General features: G+C 39.0%; 2 protein-coding genes across 2 annotated transcripts in view; one reads left to right on the forward strand and one right to left on the reverse strand.

The window, feature by feature from the left end:
* The window catches only part of LOC132404994 (uncharacterized), a 30,016-nt gene extending 24,330 nt beyond the window's left edge, over positions 1-5,686 (reverse strand). Inside the window, exon 1 of the mRNA XM_059989655.1 lies at positions 4,589-5,686. Within this exon, the coding sequence (XP_059845638.1) occupies positions 4,711-5,658 (948 nt within the window). The 5' untranslated portion in view covers positions 5,659-5,686 and the 3' untranslated portion in view covers positions 4,589-4,710. The remainder of the gene's footprint in view (positions 1-4,588) is intronic.
* Positions 1-19,090, forward strand: part of amacr (alpha-methylacyl-CoA racemase) — an 83,072-nt gene that overhangs the window by 21,753 nt on the left and 42,229 nt on the right. Inside the window, 2 exon segments of the mRNA XM_059989654.1 lie at positions 1,886-2,046; positions 13,846-14,032. Of these exon segments, the coding sequence (XP_059845637.1) occupies positions 1,886-2,046; positions 13,846-14,032 (348 nt within the window).

Below are 19,090 nucleotides of genomic sequence, written 5' to 3' on the forward strand. Positions count from 1 at the left end.
TTCCTGCTAGCCTTATCTTCTAAATCTCTATCTTTACCTAGTTTTTTGAACCTTGTAAGCTGTTCTTTTCTGGACTAGATTTTCAACTGCCTTTGTACACCATGGTTCCTGTACCCTACCATCCTTTCCCTGTCTCATTGGAACGTACCTGTGCAGAGCTCAGGCAAATATCCCCTGAACATTTCCCACATTTCCCTGAGAACATCTGTTCCCAATTTATGCTTCTAAGTTCCTGCCTGATAGCTTCATATTTCTCCTTACTCCAATTAAACGCTTTCCTAACTTGTCTATTCCTATCCCTCTCCAATGCTATGGTAAAGGAGATAGAATTATGAACATGAACTCCGAAATGCTCTCCTCTGAGAGAACTGACACCTGACCAGGTTCATCTCCCAATACCAGATCAAGTACACCTCTCCACTTGTAGGCTTATCGACATATTGTGTCAGGAAACCTTCCTGAACACACCTAACAAACTTCACCCCATCTAAACCACTTGTTCTAGGGAGATGCCAATCAAAATTTGGGGAAATTAAAGTCTCCCATTATGACAACCCTGTTAATACTGCACCATTCCAGAATCTTTCTCCCTATCTGCTTCTCGATGTCCCTGTTACTATTGGATGGTCTATATATTAAAAAGTACCCAGTAGAGTTATTGATCCCATCCTGTTTCTAACTTCCACCCACAGAGACTCAGTAGACAATCCTTCCATGACTTTCTCCTTTTTTGCAGCTGTATCACTATCTCTGATCAGCAGTGCCACTCCACACCTCCCCACCTCTTTTGCCTCCCTCCCTGTCCTTTCTGAAACAACTAAAACCTGGAATTCTTAAGTAACCATTCCTGCCCCTGAGCCATCCAAGTCTCTGTAATGGCCACAACATCATAGCTCCAAGTACTGATCCAGGTAAGCTCATCCTCTCTGTTCATGATGCTTCTTGCATTAAAATAGACACATCTCAAACTATAAGGCTGAGCGCATCCCTTCTATTCATTTGCCTATCCTCCCTCATAACACTGCCTACAAGCTTTCTCAATTTGTGAGCTAACCGCCCCTTCCTCCATCTCTACTGTTCGGTTCCCACCCTCCAGCAATTCTAGCTTAAACTCTCCCTAATAGCCTTAGCAAACCTCCCGGCCAGAGTATTGGTCCCCCTTGGATTCAAGTGCAACCTGTCTTTTTTGTACAGGTCATGCCTGCCCCAAAAGAGGTCCCAATGATCCTTCTGTGCTGCAGTATTCAATGACATCATGATAATCGTCAAGAAGGCGACCCCTCATAAAGGCAGCATTCATCACTGGGGACCCTCACCACCCAGGGCATGCTCTTTTTTCATTGCTACTGTCAGGAGGGAGAGAAAGGATACACTCAGACATTTTAAGAAAGCTTCTTCCACTCTGCCATTAGATTTCTGATAAGATTATAAACACTAGCTTACTTTTTTGCTCTTTTTTCAGTGTTTTAAAATTTCTTATTGCAACATGGTGATTTTTTTTTGCCTTGCACTGTATTACTACTGTGAAAATACAAATATAATGTCGTGTCAGGGATAATAAATCTTCTTTCTTCTGAACGTGTGCATGTAATGGTTTTGGGCAGCAAATTTCAATGTTTCTCACAGGTCGAGGAATCAGAGATAGGTTCCTCAGGCTGTGAAGCATTTGTGAAATTCGCCTCACAAAACTACTATGGCTGCTCTTCCAGGACTGCAACACCTTCATCGCTACCTTTTTTGACGAAAACCACAATTAACTGCTTATTTATAGTGAGGCCCATAATATAGAAAGCAAATTAGAAAAAAAAAGTTTCTTTTAATGGAAAAGATATATTGAGATGTTTTTTTTGTCAAACGATGTACTGATCACATGTATCTGTAATAGGTCTGCTGTCAAAGTTTGGCAGGAAAGAAGAGAAGCCCTATGCACCACTAACTGTGTTGGCTGACTTTGCTGGAGGTGGGGTTTTGTGCGCTCTGGGTATAATTCTAGCACTGTATGAAAGAATGCAATCTGGAAAAGGACAAATCATTGATGCAAACATGGTGAGATGATATTTATAGATTTATTTCTTGTTATGGGGAGTTGGTTATTTGTTTAACTGCAGAAAGCTCTTCCACAATATTGAAAAATACCAGGAAGTCTGGTTACATAGATTCTGCCAAGGGTTGGGAACCTTGAGACCTTGTCTGTCTTAGTGACAATCATTCAGTTTTGATTGAGGTCCTTACAGAGGTGCAGCATGAAAGCACTGAGTTAATGTCAAAGAAAAAAATTGGCTGGAGTTGCTTAGCACTTCAGTGCAAGGGTGTATTAGGTGCGCCAAAAACAAACTTACACAGGATAGCAAAAATAGTGCAAATCTGGCAATATTTACGAACGGTATCTACCAGAAAACACAAAAGTAACTACATACTATTTTTGTCCAGTGTGAACTCCTGGTTCATCACCTGAGGGTGTTGAACTCCTTTTTTAGACATTCCTAGGAGCTTGATGTTGTTAATATCCTGTGGTGTGTTGTGATCATAAAGACATAAAGAATGAATAATTACTCCTTTGGTTGGGCCCAGAGAGCGAGCCGCCATTGTACTGGAAGCCCTAAGCCCTAGTATTCATGAAAGAGAAAGATAATAGACAATAGGTGCAGAAGTAGACCATTCAGCCCCTCAAGTCTGCACCGCCATTCTGAGATCATGGCTGATCTTTCACTATCAATACCCAGTCCCTGCCTTGTCCCCATATCCCTTGATTCCCCTATCCATCAGTTATCTATCTAGCTCCTTCTTGAAAGCATACAGAGAATTGGCCTCCACCGTCTTCCGAGGCAGTGCATTCCACACCTCCACAACTCGCTGGGAGAAGAAGCTCTTCCTCAACTCTGTTTTAAATAACTGACCTCTTATTCTCAATCCATGCCCTCTGGTACTGGACTCTCCCAACATCTGGAACATATTTCCTGCCTCAATCCTATCAAATCCTTTAATTATCTTAAACGTTTCAATCAGATCCCCTCTTAATCTCCCCAATTCCAGCGTGTACAAGCCCAATCTCTCCAATCTCTCTGCGTAAGACAGCCCTGCCATCCCAGTAATCAACCTAGTGAATCTACGCTGCACTTCCTCAATTGCCAGAATGTCCTTCCTTAAACCTGGAGACCAAAACTATACACAATATTCCAGGTGTGGTCTCACCAGGGCCCTGTACAAATGCAAAAGGACATCCTTGCTCTTGTACTCAATTCCCCTTGTAATAAAGGCCAACATTCCATTTGCCCTCTTCACTGCCTGTTGCAATTGCTCATTCACCTTCATTGACTGATGAACTAGGACTCCTAGGTCTCTTTGCATTTCTCCCTTACCTAACTCTACACTGTTCAGACAATACTCTGCCCTCTTGTTCCTGCTTCCAAAGTGGATAACTTCACATTTATTCACATTGAATGACATCTGCCAAGTATCTGCCCACTCACCCAGCCTATCCAAGTCTCCCTGTATTCTCCTAATGTCCTCTTCGCATGTCACACTACCACCCAGTTTAGTATCGTCAGCAAACTTGCTGATATAGTTTTCAATGCCCTCATCTAAATCGTTGACATAAATCGTAAAGAGCTGTGGTCCCAATACAGAGCCCTGTGGTACCCCACTAGTAACCTCCAGCCAGTCCGAGAAACACCCATTCACTGCTACCCTTTGCTTTCTATCTGCCAACCAGTTTTCTATCCATGTTGAAACCCTGCCCCCAATGCCATGAGCTCTGATTTTACTCACCAATCTCCTATGTGGCACCTTATCGAATGCCTTCTGAAAATCTAGGTACACAACATCCACTGGCTTACCCTCATCTAACATCCTTGTTACACCCTCAAAAAACTCCAACAGATTAGTCAAGCATGATTTGCCCTTGGTAAATCCATGCTGGCTCGGCCTAATCCTATTTCTGCCATCTAGATGTGCCACTATTTCGTCCTTAATAATGGACTCAAGCATCTTCCCCATGACTGACGTTAGGCTAACAGGGCGATAGTTCTCCGTTTTCTCCTTCCCTCCCTTCTTGAAAAGTGGGATAACATTAGCCACTCTCCAATTTTCAGGAACTGATCCTGAATCTAATGAACATTGGAAAATGATTACCAATGCATCCGCAATTTCCTGAGCCACCTCCTTTAGAACCCTCGGATGCAGACCATCTGGACCCGGGGATTTATTAGCCTTCAGTCCTACCAGTCTACTCATCACAGTTTCTTTCCTAATGTCAATCTGTCTCAATTCCTCTGATATCTTATGACCCTGGCCCATCCATACATCTGGGAGATTGCTTGTGTCCTCCCTGGTGAAGACAGATCTAAAGTACGCATTAAATTCTGTTGCTATTTCCCTGTTTCCCATAACAATTTCTCCCAATTCATTCTTCAAGGGGCCAACATTGTTCTTAACTATCTTCTTTCTCTTCACATAGCTAAAAAAGCTTTTGCTATCCCCTTTTATATTCCTGGCTAGACTGAGCTCATACCTGATTTTTTCTCTCGGTATTGCTTTTTTAGTTAAGATCTGCTGTTCCTTAAAACTTTCCCAATCATCTGTATTCCACCTCATTTTAGCCCTGTCATACTTCTTTTTCTTTAATGCTATACAATCTCTGACTTCCTTTGTCAACCACTGTGACCCCTTCCCCCTCTTTGAATCCTTCCTTCTCATTGGAATGAACTGCTTTTACATCTTTTGTATTATGCCCAAGAATATCTGCCACGGCTGATCCACTGTCTTTCCTGCCAGGGCATCCACCCATTTAACTTTGGCCAGCTCTTCCCTCATGGCTCCGTAGTCTCCTTTATTTAATTGCAACACTGACACCTCTGATCTGCCCTTATCCCTCTCAAATTGTAGATAAAAACTTAGCATGTTATGATCACTACTTCCTAATGGCTCCTTTACTTCAAGATCACTTATCAATTCCTGTTCATTACACATCACCAAGTCCAAAATAGCCTCGTTCCTGGTTGGCTCAAGCACAAGCTGTTCCAAAAATACATCCCTTAGACACTCCACAAACTCCCTATCCTGGGGTCCAGCACCTACCTGATTCTCCCAGTTCACCTGCATGTTGAAATCTCCCATAACGACTGCATTACCTTTAGCACATGCCAATGTTAACTCCCTAATCAACTTGTACCCAATATCCACGCTACTGTTTGGGGGCCTGTACACAACACCCATTAGGGTCTTTTTACCCTTACTGTTCCTCAGCTCAATCCACACAGACTCTACTTCCCCTGTTCCCAAGACACCTCTTGCTAAGGACTGAATCTCATTCCTCACCAACAGGGCCACCCCACCCCCTCTTCCCATATTTCTGTCTCTACGATAGCACGTATACCCTGGTACACTCAATTCCCAGGCCTGATCCCCTTGCAGCCATGTCTCCGTTATCCCAACAATATCGTAGTTCCCCATTTTCATCTGAGCTTCAAGCTCATCTGTCTTATTTCTGACACTACGCGCATTCAAGTATAGAATTCTTAGCCCATTCCTCCTCTCTTTGCTTAAAACACTGTCGATTGTACCTAACCCAGCTCCTTGAACTTCCATCGGGCTAATTGCACCTTGAATTTTGATGACCTTCTCAAGATCACCCAAACCTTCTAACACATTTAACCCCATGCTCCTTCTGACCAACCCTCTGGATCTGGATCCCTGCACCCTGCACATCTAGTTTAAACCCCCCCCCCCCCGAGCAGCACTGGCAAACATTCCTGCAAGAATGTTTGTACCCCTCCGGTTCAGATGTAGACCGTCCCTTCGAAACAGATCCCAATGTCCCTGGAACAAAGACCAATTATCCAAAAACCTGAACCTTTCCTTCCTGCACCATGCTCTCAGCCTCGTATTAATGTGCATAATCATTCTATTCTTCGCCTCACTCGCACGTGGCACAGGTAGCAATCCCGAAATTGTCACCCTGGAGGTCCTGCCTTTCAGCTTCACTCCTAACTCCCTGAACTCTCTAAGCAGGACCCCCTCACTCACCTTAACTACATCGTTGGTCCCTACATGGACCACTACATCTGGGTTCATGCCCTCGTTCTCAAGAATAGCCTGCACCCGATCTGAGATGTCCCGGACCCTGGCACCAGGGAGGCAACATACCATCCGAGACTCCCGATCTGCCCCACAAAATCTCCTATCTGCCCCCCTAACTATAGAGTCCCCTAAAACTATCGCTCTCTTCTCTTCCCTCCTCCCCTTTCTAGTTGAGGGTTCAACCTCTGTGCCAGAGGCAGGACCACTACAACTCATTCCTGGTAGGTCATCCCCATCAACAGTATCCAGTACGGTATTCTTATTGTTAATGGGAATGGCCGCAGGGGTGCTCTGCTCTCTCTGCCTGCTCCCCCTGCCTCTCTGGACCGTCATCCATCTGCCTACTTCTTGGTTTTTTGGTGTGACTACCTCCTGATAAAGAATAGTTTTAGCAGTATGGGACATGTTAATATGGTTGAATATTTTGAGATCATGAAGAGGGTGGTGCTGGGTCTTTCAAAGAACATCAAGGTGTATAAGTCCCCAGGGCTTGATCTGATGTTTGCTAGGTCATTGAAAGGGGCAAGTCAGGAAATTGCACTGTTCTGGAGAAGATTTCTGTAGCTTTACTAGTAAAGGCAAAGTCCCAGAGGACTAGCCAATGTTGTTCCTTTGTTCGCGAAAGGAAATGGGGATGATCCCGCAAATTGTAGGCCTATGAGCCTTGCAATAATGGGAAAGGAAGCATTTGAAGAGGATTTTAAAGGATAGGATTTATGCACATTGGGAAAAACCTAATCTGACTGCGGACAATCAGTTTTGCTTTGTGCAGGGCAGATTATCTCTTACAGGGGGGACATCAAGTGATGGACATTTATAAGAAAAAAAGCGGTTGAGGAGTATTAATTGAGAGTAGATACATTAATTATTATTATTTTTTCTTTTCTTTATTAATATATATATATTTTTTGCGGGGGAGCTGAGGGAACTCCTGATCGATAGCTGCGAGTTTCACGTGTACAATCATGGCGATTGCTATGACCCGTAAAACGGGTGAGGGTGGGTAATGTGTTCTTTTTATTCGCAACATTAGTGGGGGGGTATTTTTTTTTCTTATATATTAGTTACCTTTTTTCTACTTCTTCTTTGCCTGGGTGATTGGGGGAGACTCATAGCAACATGGAGAATTTTAAAGAATTCCCAAGGTACTATGAATGATTAATTTACTTAATTTTTTAAGTTTTAATGTTAATGGAGTTAATGGACCTGTGAAAAGAAAAAGAGTTTTAACATATTAAGAAAATGAAAGGAGATGTAGCTTTTTTTTACAAGAAACACATTTAAGAACTTAAACTTAAGAAATTAAAGAGAAAATGGGTTGGAAATGTCATTGCAGCTTCATTTAATTCAAAATCGAGAGGAGTTGCAATTCTGGTTAATAAATCTTTACCAATTAAAATACAAAATGTAATAATTGATTCTGGGGGGGAGATATGTGATTATACATTGTCGAATTTTTTCAGAATTATGGACTTTTATGAACTTTTATGCATCAAATGAAAATGATGCAAAATTTATACAAGAAGTTTTTTTGAACTTGGCTGATGCACATGATAAAATATAAATAGGTGGAGATTTTAATTTTTGTTTAGATCCAGTTCTGGATAGATCAACTAAAGGCGCTATAAAATCAAAAGTAACAAAATTAACTTTATCATTAATGAAAGATTTAAATCTGATTGATATATGGAGAAAAATTAATCCAAGAGAAAGAGATTACTCATTTTATTCAAACAGACATAAAACTTACTCAAGGATTGATTTTTTTTATTATCAAAAAATATTCAAGATAGACTGAAAAGTGTGGAATATAAAGCAAGAATATTGTCAGATTATTCCCCCTTGATAATGACAATGATAATGATGGATAAGGAGGAATCGATTTATAGATGGAGATTTAATTCAACTCTATTAAAACGTCAAGATTTTTGTGATTTTATGAAAAAACAAATTCAATTTTTTTTGGATACAAATCTACATTCAGTTGAGGATAAAATTGTATTATGGGAAGCGATGAAAGCATATGTAAGGGGTCAGATTATGTTATACATCTAAGATTAAAAAGGAATATAGAGCAGAAATAGATCAATTGGAAAAAGATATAAAGTTAGAAAAAGAATCTCAAAGATATATGACAGAAGAAAAACGAAGACAACTTGTTAATAAAAAAACTACAATATAATACACTTCAGGCATATCGTCTAGAAAAAGTAATTATGAGAACTAAACAGAAATATTATGAATTAGGTGAAAGATCGCATAAAATTCTTGCTTGGCAGTTGAAAACAGAAACAAGTTTCTAAAACAATAAATGCAATTAGAACAAGTGTAAATAAGGTTACTTATAAGCCTTTAGAAATTAATGAAACTTTCAAAAATTTTATACTGAACTATATCAATCAGAATCACAAAATAAGACTGCTGAGATAGATAAATTTTTATCACAAATAACCCTTCCAAAATTAAATTTGGAAGAACAGAAATGATTAGATATGCCCTTTACATTAAAAGAGGTTGAAGAAGCTTTAGGATCACTTCAGAGTAATAAATCCCCAGCAGAAGATGGTTTTCCTCCTGAGTTTTATAAAAAATTTAAAGATTTATTAATTCCTCCTTTATGGAATTAATATACCCAAGTGGAAAGAATGCATAAACTTCTGCAATCTTTTTTAACAACGATCATAACTGTATTGCCAAAAAAAGATAGACCCTTTAAAACCAACATCATACAGGCCTATTTCTTTGTTGAATATAGATTATAAAATAGTAGCAAAAAATTCTATCTAATAGAATATCTAAATATTTACCAAAATTAATACATATGGATCAAACAGGTTTTATTAAAAATAGACAATCAATGGATAATATAACTCGGTTACTTAATATTATTCATCTGGCACAAAAAAGAGAGGAAATGAATGTGGCAGTTGCTTTAGATGCAGAAAAAGCATTTGATAGATTGGAATGGGATTTTTTATTTAAGGTATTGGAAAAATATGAGTTAGGAAAATCTTTTATATAATGGATTAAAACTTTAAATACTAATCCTCAAGCTAAAGTCGTTACAAATGGTCAGATTTCAACACTATTTTGCTTAACGAGGTCAACTAGATGAGGCTGCCCATTATCACCTGCTTTATTTGTATTGGCAATAGGACCATTAGCAGAACTAATTAGAACAGATTCAGATATTAGGGGCTTTAGAGTTAATCAAGAAGAATATAAGATTAATTTATTTGCTGATGATGTTTTGATTTATTTAACAAACCCATTGCAATTGTTGCAAATATTATCTTTTAGATTGGAAGAATATGGGAAAGTATCAGGCTATAAAGTAAATTGGGATAAAAGTGAAATTTTACCCCTCACCAAAGGAAATTACAATCAATGTCGATTAGCAGCTCAATTTCGATGGTCAATGAATGGGATAAAATATTTAGGTATTACAGTTGACAATGATGTAAAAAATTTATATAAACAAAATTATTTGCCATTATTAAAAAAAATAAAAGAGGATCTTGATAAATGGATGATGTTACCAATAACATTAATAGGTAGAGTTAACACTGTAAAAATGAATATATTTCCTAGATTGCAATATTTATTTCAAAATCTACCAATACAATTACCTCAGAAGTTTTTTCAAGAACTGAATAAATATGTAAGGAAATTTCTTTGGAAAGGTAAGATGTCAAGAATATCATTGGAAAAATTGACATGTAAATTTGATCTAGGAGGGTTACAACTTCCAAATTTTAAGAATTATTATAAAGCAAATCAACTTAGATTTATTGCGTTTTTTTTTTGATGAAGAAAAATCGGCCTGGATTAAAATAGAATTGGATAAGATAGGAGAAAATATACCAGAAGATTTTATATATAAATGGGAATCCAAATGGATACGGGAAAAAAAAGAATCTCCTATATTAAGACACTTGATTGATTTGTGGAATAAGGTAAATATAGATGATGAGATGAAGAAATCTTTATTAGCAAAAAGAACTTTAATTCAAAATAGGCTTATTCCTTTTACAATGGACAATAAACTTTTACATAATTGGTTCCAAAAGGGGATTAAATATATAGGTGATTGTTTCGAAGGAGGTATATTGATGTCATTTGATTAATTAAAAAATAAATATAAAATATCAAATAACTCTTTTCTGTTATTTTCAATTAAGAGCCTATTTACGAGAAAAGTTGGGACAAACAATGTTGATGCCAAAACCTAGTGAAATTGAAATATTGATTCAGAAAGGAAGAATTAAAAAATTTACATCTTGTATGTATAATTTGATTCAAAAGCAAATAATTAAATTAGGAATTCATAAATCAAGACAAAAATGGGAATCTGATTTGAATGTTAAAATTGATGGGAAAAACTGGTCAAGATTATGTTTTGATAGTATGAGAAATACAATAAATGTTTGACTTAGATTAATACAATATAATTTTTTACATCAATTATATTTAACACCACAGAAAATAAATAGATTAAATTCAGATATGTCTGACCAATGTTTTCGATGTAATCAAGAAATTGGTACCTTTTTACATTCTACTTGGTCGTTTTAAAATTCAACCATTTGGATAAATTTAAGACTTTTATTGGAACAAATTACTGGAGTACAACTCCCACATAGTCCACTATTATTTTTATTAGGAGACATTGAAGGGACAATACGGAAACTTAAATTGAACAAATATCAGAAAAAATTTATAAAAATTGCATTGGCAGTAGTCAAAAAAGTTATCGCAGTTAGTTGGAAATCTGATTTATACTTAACTATGGATTGTTGGAATAATGGAATACATAGTTGTATTCCATTTGAAAAAATTACGTATAGTTTAAGAAATGAATATGATATATTTTTGAAAATTTGGCTCCCATACTTACAAAAGATAGGATTAAATACATAGGTCCTTTGAAGATAAAACTATAGTAATTGGGGAAAATAAAAAATAAATATCAAAATTATTTAAAACTCCATGGAGCATGTAGGGGATCCTCCGATATCCAGGCAATCTTTCTCTTCTTTCTTTCTTTTTTTTTCTTTAGATAAGGGTTAAGGGGTGGGGGGGAGGGTTAATATTATCTTTCTTACTATTTTACTATTACGTTTATTCTTTGTAATTTCTAAAATTTAATAAATAAAAAAATGATTATCTCTTACAAACCCTATTGAGTTTTTTTGTGGAGGTGATGTGAAAGTGTAATTATTAACAACCTTAATAATGTAAAAAGCAGGGTAATGATGTAAAGTTTTATTCTGGCTGGAAAACTGTGACCTGAGATGTTCTGCAGGAATTGGTGCTGGAATCTCTGTTCTTTTTGATATACGGTGGCATGCATAAGTTTGGGCAACCTGGTCAAAATTTCTATTACTGTGAATAGTTAAGTGAGTAGAAGATGAACTGATCTCCAAAAGTCATAAAGTTAAAGATGAAACATTCTTTTCAACATTTTAAGCAAGATTAGTGTATTATTTTTGTTCTGTACAATTTTAGAGTGAAAAAAGGAAAGGAGCATTCTGCAAATGTTTGGACACCCTAAGAGATTTGAGCTCTCAGATAACTTTTACCAAGTCTTGGACCTTAAATAGCTTGTTAGGGCTATGGCTTGTTCACAATCATTGTTAGGAAAGGCCAGGTGATGCAAATTTCAAAGCTTTATAAATATACGGACTCCTCAGACCTTGTCCCAGCAATCAACAGCCATGGGCTCCTCCAAGCAGCTGCCTAGCACTCTGAAAATTAAAATAAATGATGCCCACAAAGCAGGAGAAGGCTATAAGAAGATAGCAAAGCATTTTCAGCTAGCCATTTCCTCAGTTCGTAATGTAATTAAGAAATGGCAGTTAACAGGAACGGTGTAGGTCAAGTTGAGGTCTGGAAGACCAAGAAAACTTTTCGAGAGAACTGCTCGTAGGATTGCTAGAAAGGCAAATCAAAACCCCCATTTGACTCCAAAAGACCTTCAGGAAAATTTAACAGACTCTGGAGTGGTGGTGTACTGTTCTGCTGTGGAGCGACACCTGCACAAATAAGACCTTCATGGAAGAGTCATCAGAAGAAAACCTTTCCTACCTCCTCCACAAAATTCAGCATCAGAAGTTTGCAAAGGAACATCTAAACAAGCCTGATCCATTTTGGAAACAAGTCCTGTGGACTGATGAAGTTAAAATAGATGGCCGCTATGAGCAAAGGTATGTTTGGACAAAAAAGGGTGCAGAATTTCATGAAAAGAACACCTCTCCAACTGTTAAGCACGGGGGTGGATCGATCATGCTTTGGCTTGTGTTGCAGCCAGTGGCATGGGAACATTTCACTGGTAGAGGGAAAAATGAATTCAATTAAATACCAACAAATTCTGGAAGTAAACATCACACTGTGCAAAAAAGTTGAAGGTGAAAAGAGGATGGCTTCTACAACAGGGTAATGATCCTAAACACACCTCAAAGTCCACAATGGACTACTTCGAGAGGCGCAAGCTGAGGGTTTTGCCATGGTCCTCACAGTCCTCCAACCTAAACATCATTGAGTTCTGCGGATAGACCTCAAAAGAGCAGTGCATGCAAGACGGCCCAAGAATCTCACAGCACTAGAAGCCTTTTGCAAGGAAGAATGGGGGAAAATCCCCCAAACAAAAATTGAAAGACTCTTAGCTGGCTACAGAAAGCGTTTACAAGCTGTGATATTTGCCAAAGGGATATTACTAAGTACTGACCATGCAGGGGGCCCAAACTTTTGCTTCGGGCCCTTTTCCTTTTTTGTTATTTTGAAACTGTAAAAGATGGAAATAAAAAAAGTAACCTTGCTTAAAATATTAAAGGAATGTGTTATCTCTAACTTTTATGCGTTTTGGAAATCAGGTCATCTTTTACTTGCTTAGCTATTCACAGTAACAGAGATTTTGACCAGGGGTGCCCAAACTTTTGCATACCACTGCAAATGGCTTCAATGAAAATAATGATGGGTAGTTTAGTTAGTTTGCAGTTGGCATTAAGTTTGGTGGGGTTGTAGGCAATGTAGAGGGCTGTCAAATGATACAGTAGAATATAGATTGGTTACACAAATGGTAAGTTTGTAAATTAAGTAATTATTGTCACAACTTCCAAAGTACACAATGAAAAATGTTCTTTTACATGCTGTCTGTACAGATTATTTCTTCACATCAGTGCACTGAGGTAGTACAAGAGAAAACAGTAACAGTGTAGAATAAAGTGTTACAGTTAGGGTATTGCAGGTAAATAGTAAGGGGCAAAGCCATAACGAGTTAGGTTGTGAGCTCAAGAATCCATCTTATTGTACTAAGGAGACCATTGAATAGTCTTATCATTGTGGAATTCATTGCCACGTACAGATGTAGAGTCCAAGTCATTGGGTATGTTTAAAGCAGAGCTTGATAGGTTCTTGATTAGTAAGTGACAAAGGTTACAGGGAGAAGGCATGGGTTTATGGGTTTGAGAGGGATAATAAATCAGCCATGATGGAATGGCAGAGCAGACTTGATAAGCTGAATAGCCTAATTCTGCTCCAATGTCTTATGATCTTATAGTCAATTGATGCAAATTTGATGAGTGTTATAGTGCTATCAGACAGACAGACAAACTTTATTGATCCCGAGGGAAATTGGTTTTTGTTACAGTCGCACCAACCAAGAATAGTGTAGAAGTATAGCAATATAAAACCATAAATAATTAAATAATAACTATCTAACTATCTCCAAATGTACTGCATTTCAGCACTGACTGTAATGTTCAACAGGTTGAAGGAGCAGCTTACTGTTGCTCCTGGCTTTGGAAATCACAGCAACTAGGATTATGGGATCAGCAAAGAGGCGAAAACCTACTGGATTCTGGTGCACCATTCTATGAGACTTACAAGACATCTGATGGAAAGTACATGGCAGTTGGTGCAATAGAGCCTCATTTCTACGAACAGTTTTTAAAAGGCAAGTTTGCTTTGTAAGTTCAAATGTAATACTTTTAACACGAGCTTCTGCAGATGCTGGAAATCCAGAATAACACAAAGTGCTGGAGGACCTCAGCAGGTCAGGCAGCATCTATGGAGAGGTATAAAGAGTTGGTGTTTCAGGCCAAGACCCTTCATCCATAATATTCAGAAGACCAGAGGTGACCAAGAGGATGAGGAGGGTTGAAGTGGGGCGATGTGCAGAATAGGGAATTTTTGGTTTTCAACCCAAAACATCAGTTCTTTATTACTTTTTGTAAATGCTGCTTGACCTGCTGTGCTCCTCCAGCGTCGTTCGAGTGTGTTAGTATGTGATACCCTTTCACCCTTGTTTGCATTCAAAGTTGAAAGTTCAATTCTGAACTGTTGATTTCTTATGACAATGTCTGAGGATAAGTTGTATTTTACTGTAGTAACTGAAGATTGAAACAATTGATTTGTGGTTTGTGGAATGAGCTACTTGTAAATATATATATACCAAAATATTTAAGATCTTTGAAAAAAAATTGAAGTGAAAATGTAGTGAAGTACAGTAAAAGCATTGGAGTTGTTCCCTTGTTAAGTAGAGAACATGACACAGATGTTGCTGGGCAGTTCTGCAAGTATTTTTTTTTGACAGCACCCTTGAATGAGCATGCATTAATTTTAAAGGTAATAGTCATTTGCAATGATGTTGCAATCTGAAGGCAAAGGTTCTTCTCATTCATGTAAGTGTGGCTTTATTCTTTGGCAAAGATATGATTTTTGTAATCTATAATGGATGGAAGAAAGGGAGAAAGGGGGCAAAGTAATACTGACTAAGTGTGACTTTAATAAGATGGAAAATGCAGGAATCTAATGTTAAGGATGTGATAACATGGCATTTGGAAAATAATTGAGTTGGGCAGAACTGCTGTGAATTTATGAAAGGGTATTCATTTTGGACACATTTGTGTCCAAAATGAGTACCCTTTCATAAATTCACAGCATTAATTTTCTGAGATATTATCTCCTAGATAAAGACAGATAAGTGAAGGAGCTATAATTAGATCTTTAAAAAGGCTTTTGATGTAGTACCACACCAAAGATGATTTGTACATTAATGGAGCTATTTTACAGGCATGGGTTAAGATTTAGGCAATAAACAGAATACAGGAAGAATAAAGAGGTTAGGAAGCTTTGTGTCTTGCAGATATTGGTACTGGGGCCACTTGTTCCGTCTATGCAGATGATGTGAATAAGGAAATGAGACACAATGGTGAAAGTATGAACTGCAAGAAGGACATAGACTTAATGATAACGTAAAAAGGTTCAGTGAATGGGCAAGCTCATGATGAGTAGGATGTGGAGTCAAAGCTGGTGACAAATCGATGTATAGGAGCGAGATTGAAAATCTGGTTGAATGGTTCCAAAACAACAACCTGTCATTCAACATCAGCATTACCAAAGATCTGAAATTTAACTACAGTAGGAAGAAAACTCGGGTCCATTAGCCAGTTCTCTCTAGGGGATCTGAGGTCGAGTGGGTCAGTAAATTTAATTTCCTTAGTGTTATCAGTTTGCGTACTGTCCCAACTGCTCAGCAGACGACGCCATCGCCACCACCCTCCACCTGGCCCTCACCCACCTGGACAAAAAAGACATGTACATTCAAATGCTGTTCATAGACTTCAGCTCAGCATTCAACACAATCATTCCTCAGAAACTGATTGGAAAGCTGAGCCTACTGGGCCTGAACACCTCCCTCTGCAGCTGGATCCTGGACTTCCTGACTGGGGACCTCAGTCAGTCCGGATTGGGAGCAGCATCTCCAACACCATCACACTGAGCATGGGGGTCCCCCAGGGCTGTGTGCTCAGTCCACTGCTGTTCACTCTGCTGACCCACGACTGTGCTGCAACACACAGCTCAAATCACATCATCAAGTTCGCCGATGACACGTCCATGGTGGGTCTCATCAGCAAGAACGACGAGTCAGCTTACAGAGAGGAGGTGCTGCGGCTAACGGACTGGTGCAGAGCCAACAACCTGTCTCTGAATGTGAACAAAACAAAAGAGATGGTTGTTGACTTCAGGAGAGCATGGAGTGACCACTCTCCACTGAACATAGATGGCTCCTCCTTTGAGATCATTAAGAGCACCATATTTCTTGGTGTTCACCTGGTGGAGAATCTCATCTGGTCCCTCAACACCACCAACATAGCCAAGAAAGCCCAGCTGTGTCTCTCTGCGAAGTCCATCTCCCACACCCCATCCTCACCACATTCTACAGAGGATGTATCGAGAGCGTCCTTAGCAGCCGCATCACTGTCTGGTTAGGGAATTGCATTGTCTTGGATCACAAGACTCTGTAGCAGATACTGAGGTCAGCTGAGAAGATCATCGGTGTCTCTCTTCCCACCATTGCAGACATTTACACCACACACTGTACCCGCAAAGTTAACAGCATTGTGAAGGACCTCGCGCACCCCTCACACAAACTCTTCTCCCTCCTGCCATCTGGCAAAACCTCTCATGACCAGACTGTGCAACAGTTTCATCCCCCAAACCATCGGACTCCTCAATATCCAGAGTCTAGACTGACATCTACATCATTTATTGTTATATTGAAATGTGTCCTCTACTGCGCTTATTGTCTTGTTTATTATTTATTTATTAGTTAATTATTGTACTGCCCTGCACTGTTTTGTGTACTTTATTTAGTCCTGTGTAGGTCGGTAGTTTAGTGTAGTTTTTGTGTTGTTTTACATAGTCTAGTGTAGCTTTGAGTTGTCTCACATAGGCTAATGTAGTTTTTGTGTTGTTTCATGTAGCACCAGGGTCCTGAAGGAACGTTGTTTTGATTTTACTGTGTACTGTACCAGCAGTTTATGGTCAAAATGACAATAAAGAGTGGCTTGACTTGACCTTGGGATCTGTCCTGTCCTGGGACTAGTGTATAGTGCCATTTCAAAAAAGACAGCAGCTCCTCTACTTTCTTAGAAGATTCTACAGATTTGGCATGTCATCTAAAACTTGGACAAACTTTGGGAGATGCACAATGGAGAGTATATTGACTGGTTGCAACATGGCCTGCCTGGTTTTGAAACACCAACGCCCAAGAATGGAAGCGCCTACCTAAGAGTTGGATAGAGTCCTGTCCATCACAGGAAAAGTCCTCCCCACCATTGAGCACATCTACAAGGAGTGCTGCCAAAGAAAGCAGCATCCATCATCAAGGACCCCCATCATCCAGGCCATGCTCTCTTCTTGCTGCTGCCATCAGGAAGGAGCTAAGGTAGCACAATCTCATTAAACAGGGTTGCAACACATTACTTCTCAAATGGTCTGCTCTTGCTTCTATTCCTCAATTTGTAGTAGTCAAAATGCTTGTGACTTAGAACAATATCTATATTAAACTGAATCAATAGAAATCAAAGAAAAAGTGATAGTGTTCTAAAAACTATTGCACCATTCAGGCCACACAGAGTTCTCGCTACTGCCATTGGGAACGAGGTTCAGGAGCCTTGGGTCCTACACTACCAGGTTCAAAAACAGTTAATAACCCTTCAGCCATCAGGCTCCTGAACTAGCGTGGATAACTTCAGTCAGCTCAACACTAAAATTATCAGTGTAATTACCCTCAGGTTTAGCCTGTGTTATTCAGCAGTTTTTTTTTTATTTTGCAACAGCCAAAGCCTATTGTGGGAAAGCTGCTTGTGAGGGTGATGTTTATTGCCAGTATATTTATGAGATCACTCAGGGCTTACTCCAGTGTTCAGATCTGAAGACTCAATTTTGGTTCGAAATGCGTCGTTTACTTCAATTGTTTGCATGAGTTGTGTATTTTGTTTTCATTCTCTTGCATGTCGAGTGTTGGTCTTTTATTTTTTTCTTTTTTTTAAAATTGAGTTCTTCTGGGTTTCTTGCTTTGTGGCTACCTGTGAGCAAACAAATCTCAAGGTTGTATAATTTATACATTCTTTGAAATAAATGTGCTTTGATTCATTTGAATCTTTGAATATAATGAGTGGTATGGATAGATTACTGAAGTTGGGTAAGACTGGAACTAGAGATCATGGGTTAAATGTGAAAAGTGAAATATTTAGGCCGTAAGATCATAAGATATAGCAACAATCATAAGACATGGGAGCAAAATTAGGCCATTTGGCCCATCAAGTCTGTTTTGTTATTCAATCATGGCTGATGCTGTGTCCAGTCAAGAGCCTGCTTTAAATACACTCAATGACCTGGCCTCCACAGCTGCATGTGGCAACAAATTCCACAAATTCACCACCATCTGGCTAAAGAAGTTTCTCCACTTCTCCACAAATGGACACCCCTCTATCCTGAGGCTGTGCCCTCTTGTCGTAGACTCTCTCACCATGGGAAAGATCCTGTCCAGATCTATTCTGTCTAGGCCCTTCAACATTCAGAAGTTTTCAATGAGATCCACCCTTCATCCTTCTAAATTTCAGCAAGTACAGTCCCAGAGCCATCAAACGTTACTCATATGATAGCCCTTTCATACCTGGAAGTATCCTTGTCAACCCCCGCTGAACCATTTGCAATGCCTGTACATTTTTTCTTAGATGAGGAACCTAAAACTGTTCACAATACTCAAGGTGAGACCTCACCAGTGCCTTATAAAGCCTTAGCATCACATCCCTGCTCTTGCATTCAAGTCTTGAATTGAATGATAACATTGCATTTGCCTCCCTCACCACAGACTCTACCTGCGTTAATATAGGGTGCTGTGCCAAGGACTCCCAAGTCCCTTTGCATCTCAGATTTTTAGATTTTCTCCCCTTTTAGGAAATATTCTGCACATTTATTTCTACTACAAACATGCATGACCATACATTTTCCAACATTGTATTTCATTTGCCACTTTCTTGCCCATTCTCCTAAACTGTCTAAGTCCTTCTGCACCGTATCTGTTTCCTGAACACTACCTGCCCCCCCCCCCCCCCCCCACCAATCTGTAAACTTGGCAATAATGCCATCACCTAAACCATTGATCTACGGCATAAAAAGAAGCAGTCCCAACACTGATCTCTGCGGAACACCACAAGCCACT

Source organism: Hypanus sabinus, chromosome 14, assembly GCF_030144855.1.
Source record: "Hypanus sabinus isolate sHypSab1 chromosome 14, sHypSab1.hap1, whole genome shotgun sequence".
Classification (NCBI taxonomy): Eukaryota; Metazoa; Chordata; class Chondrichthyes; order Myliobatiformes; family Dasyatidae; genus Hypanus; species Hypanus sabinus.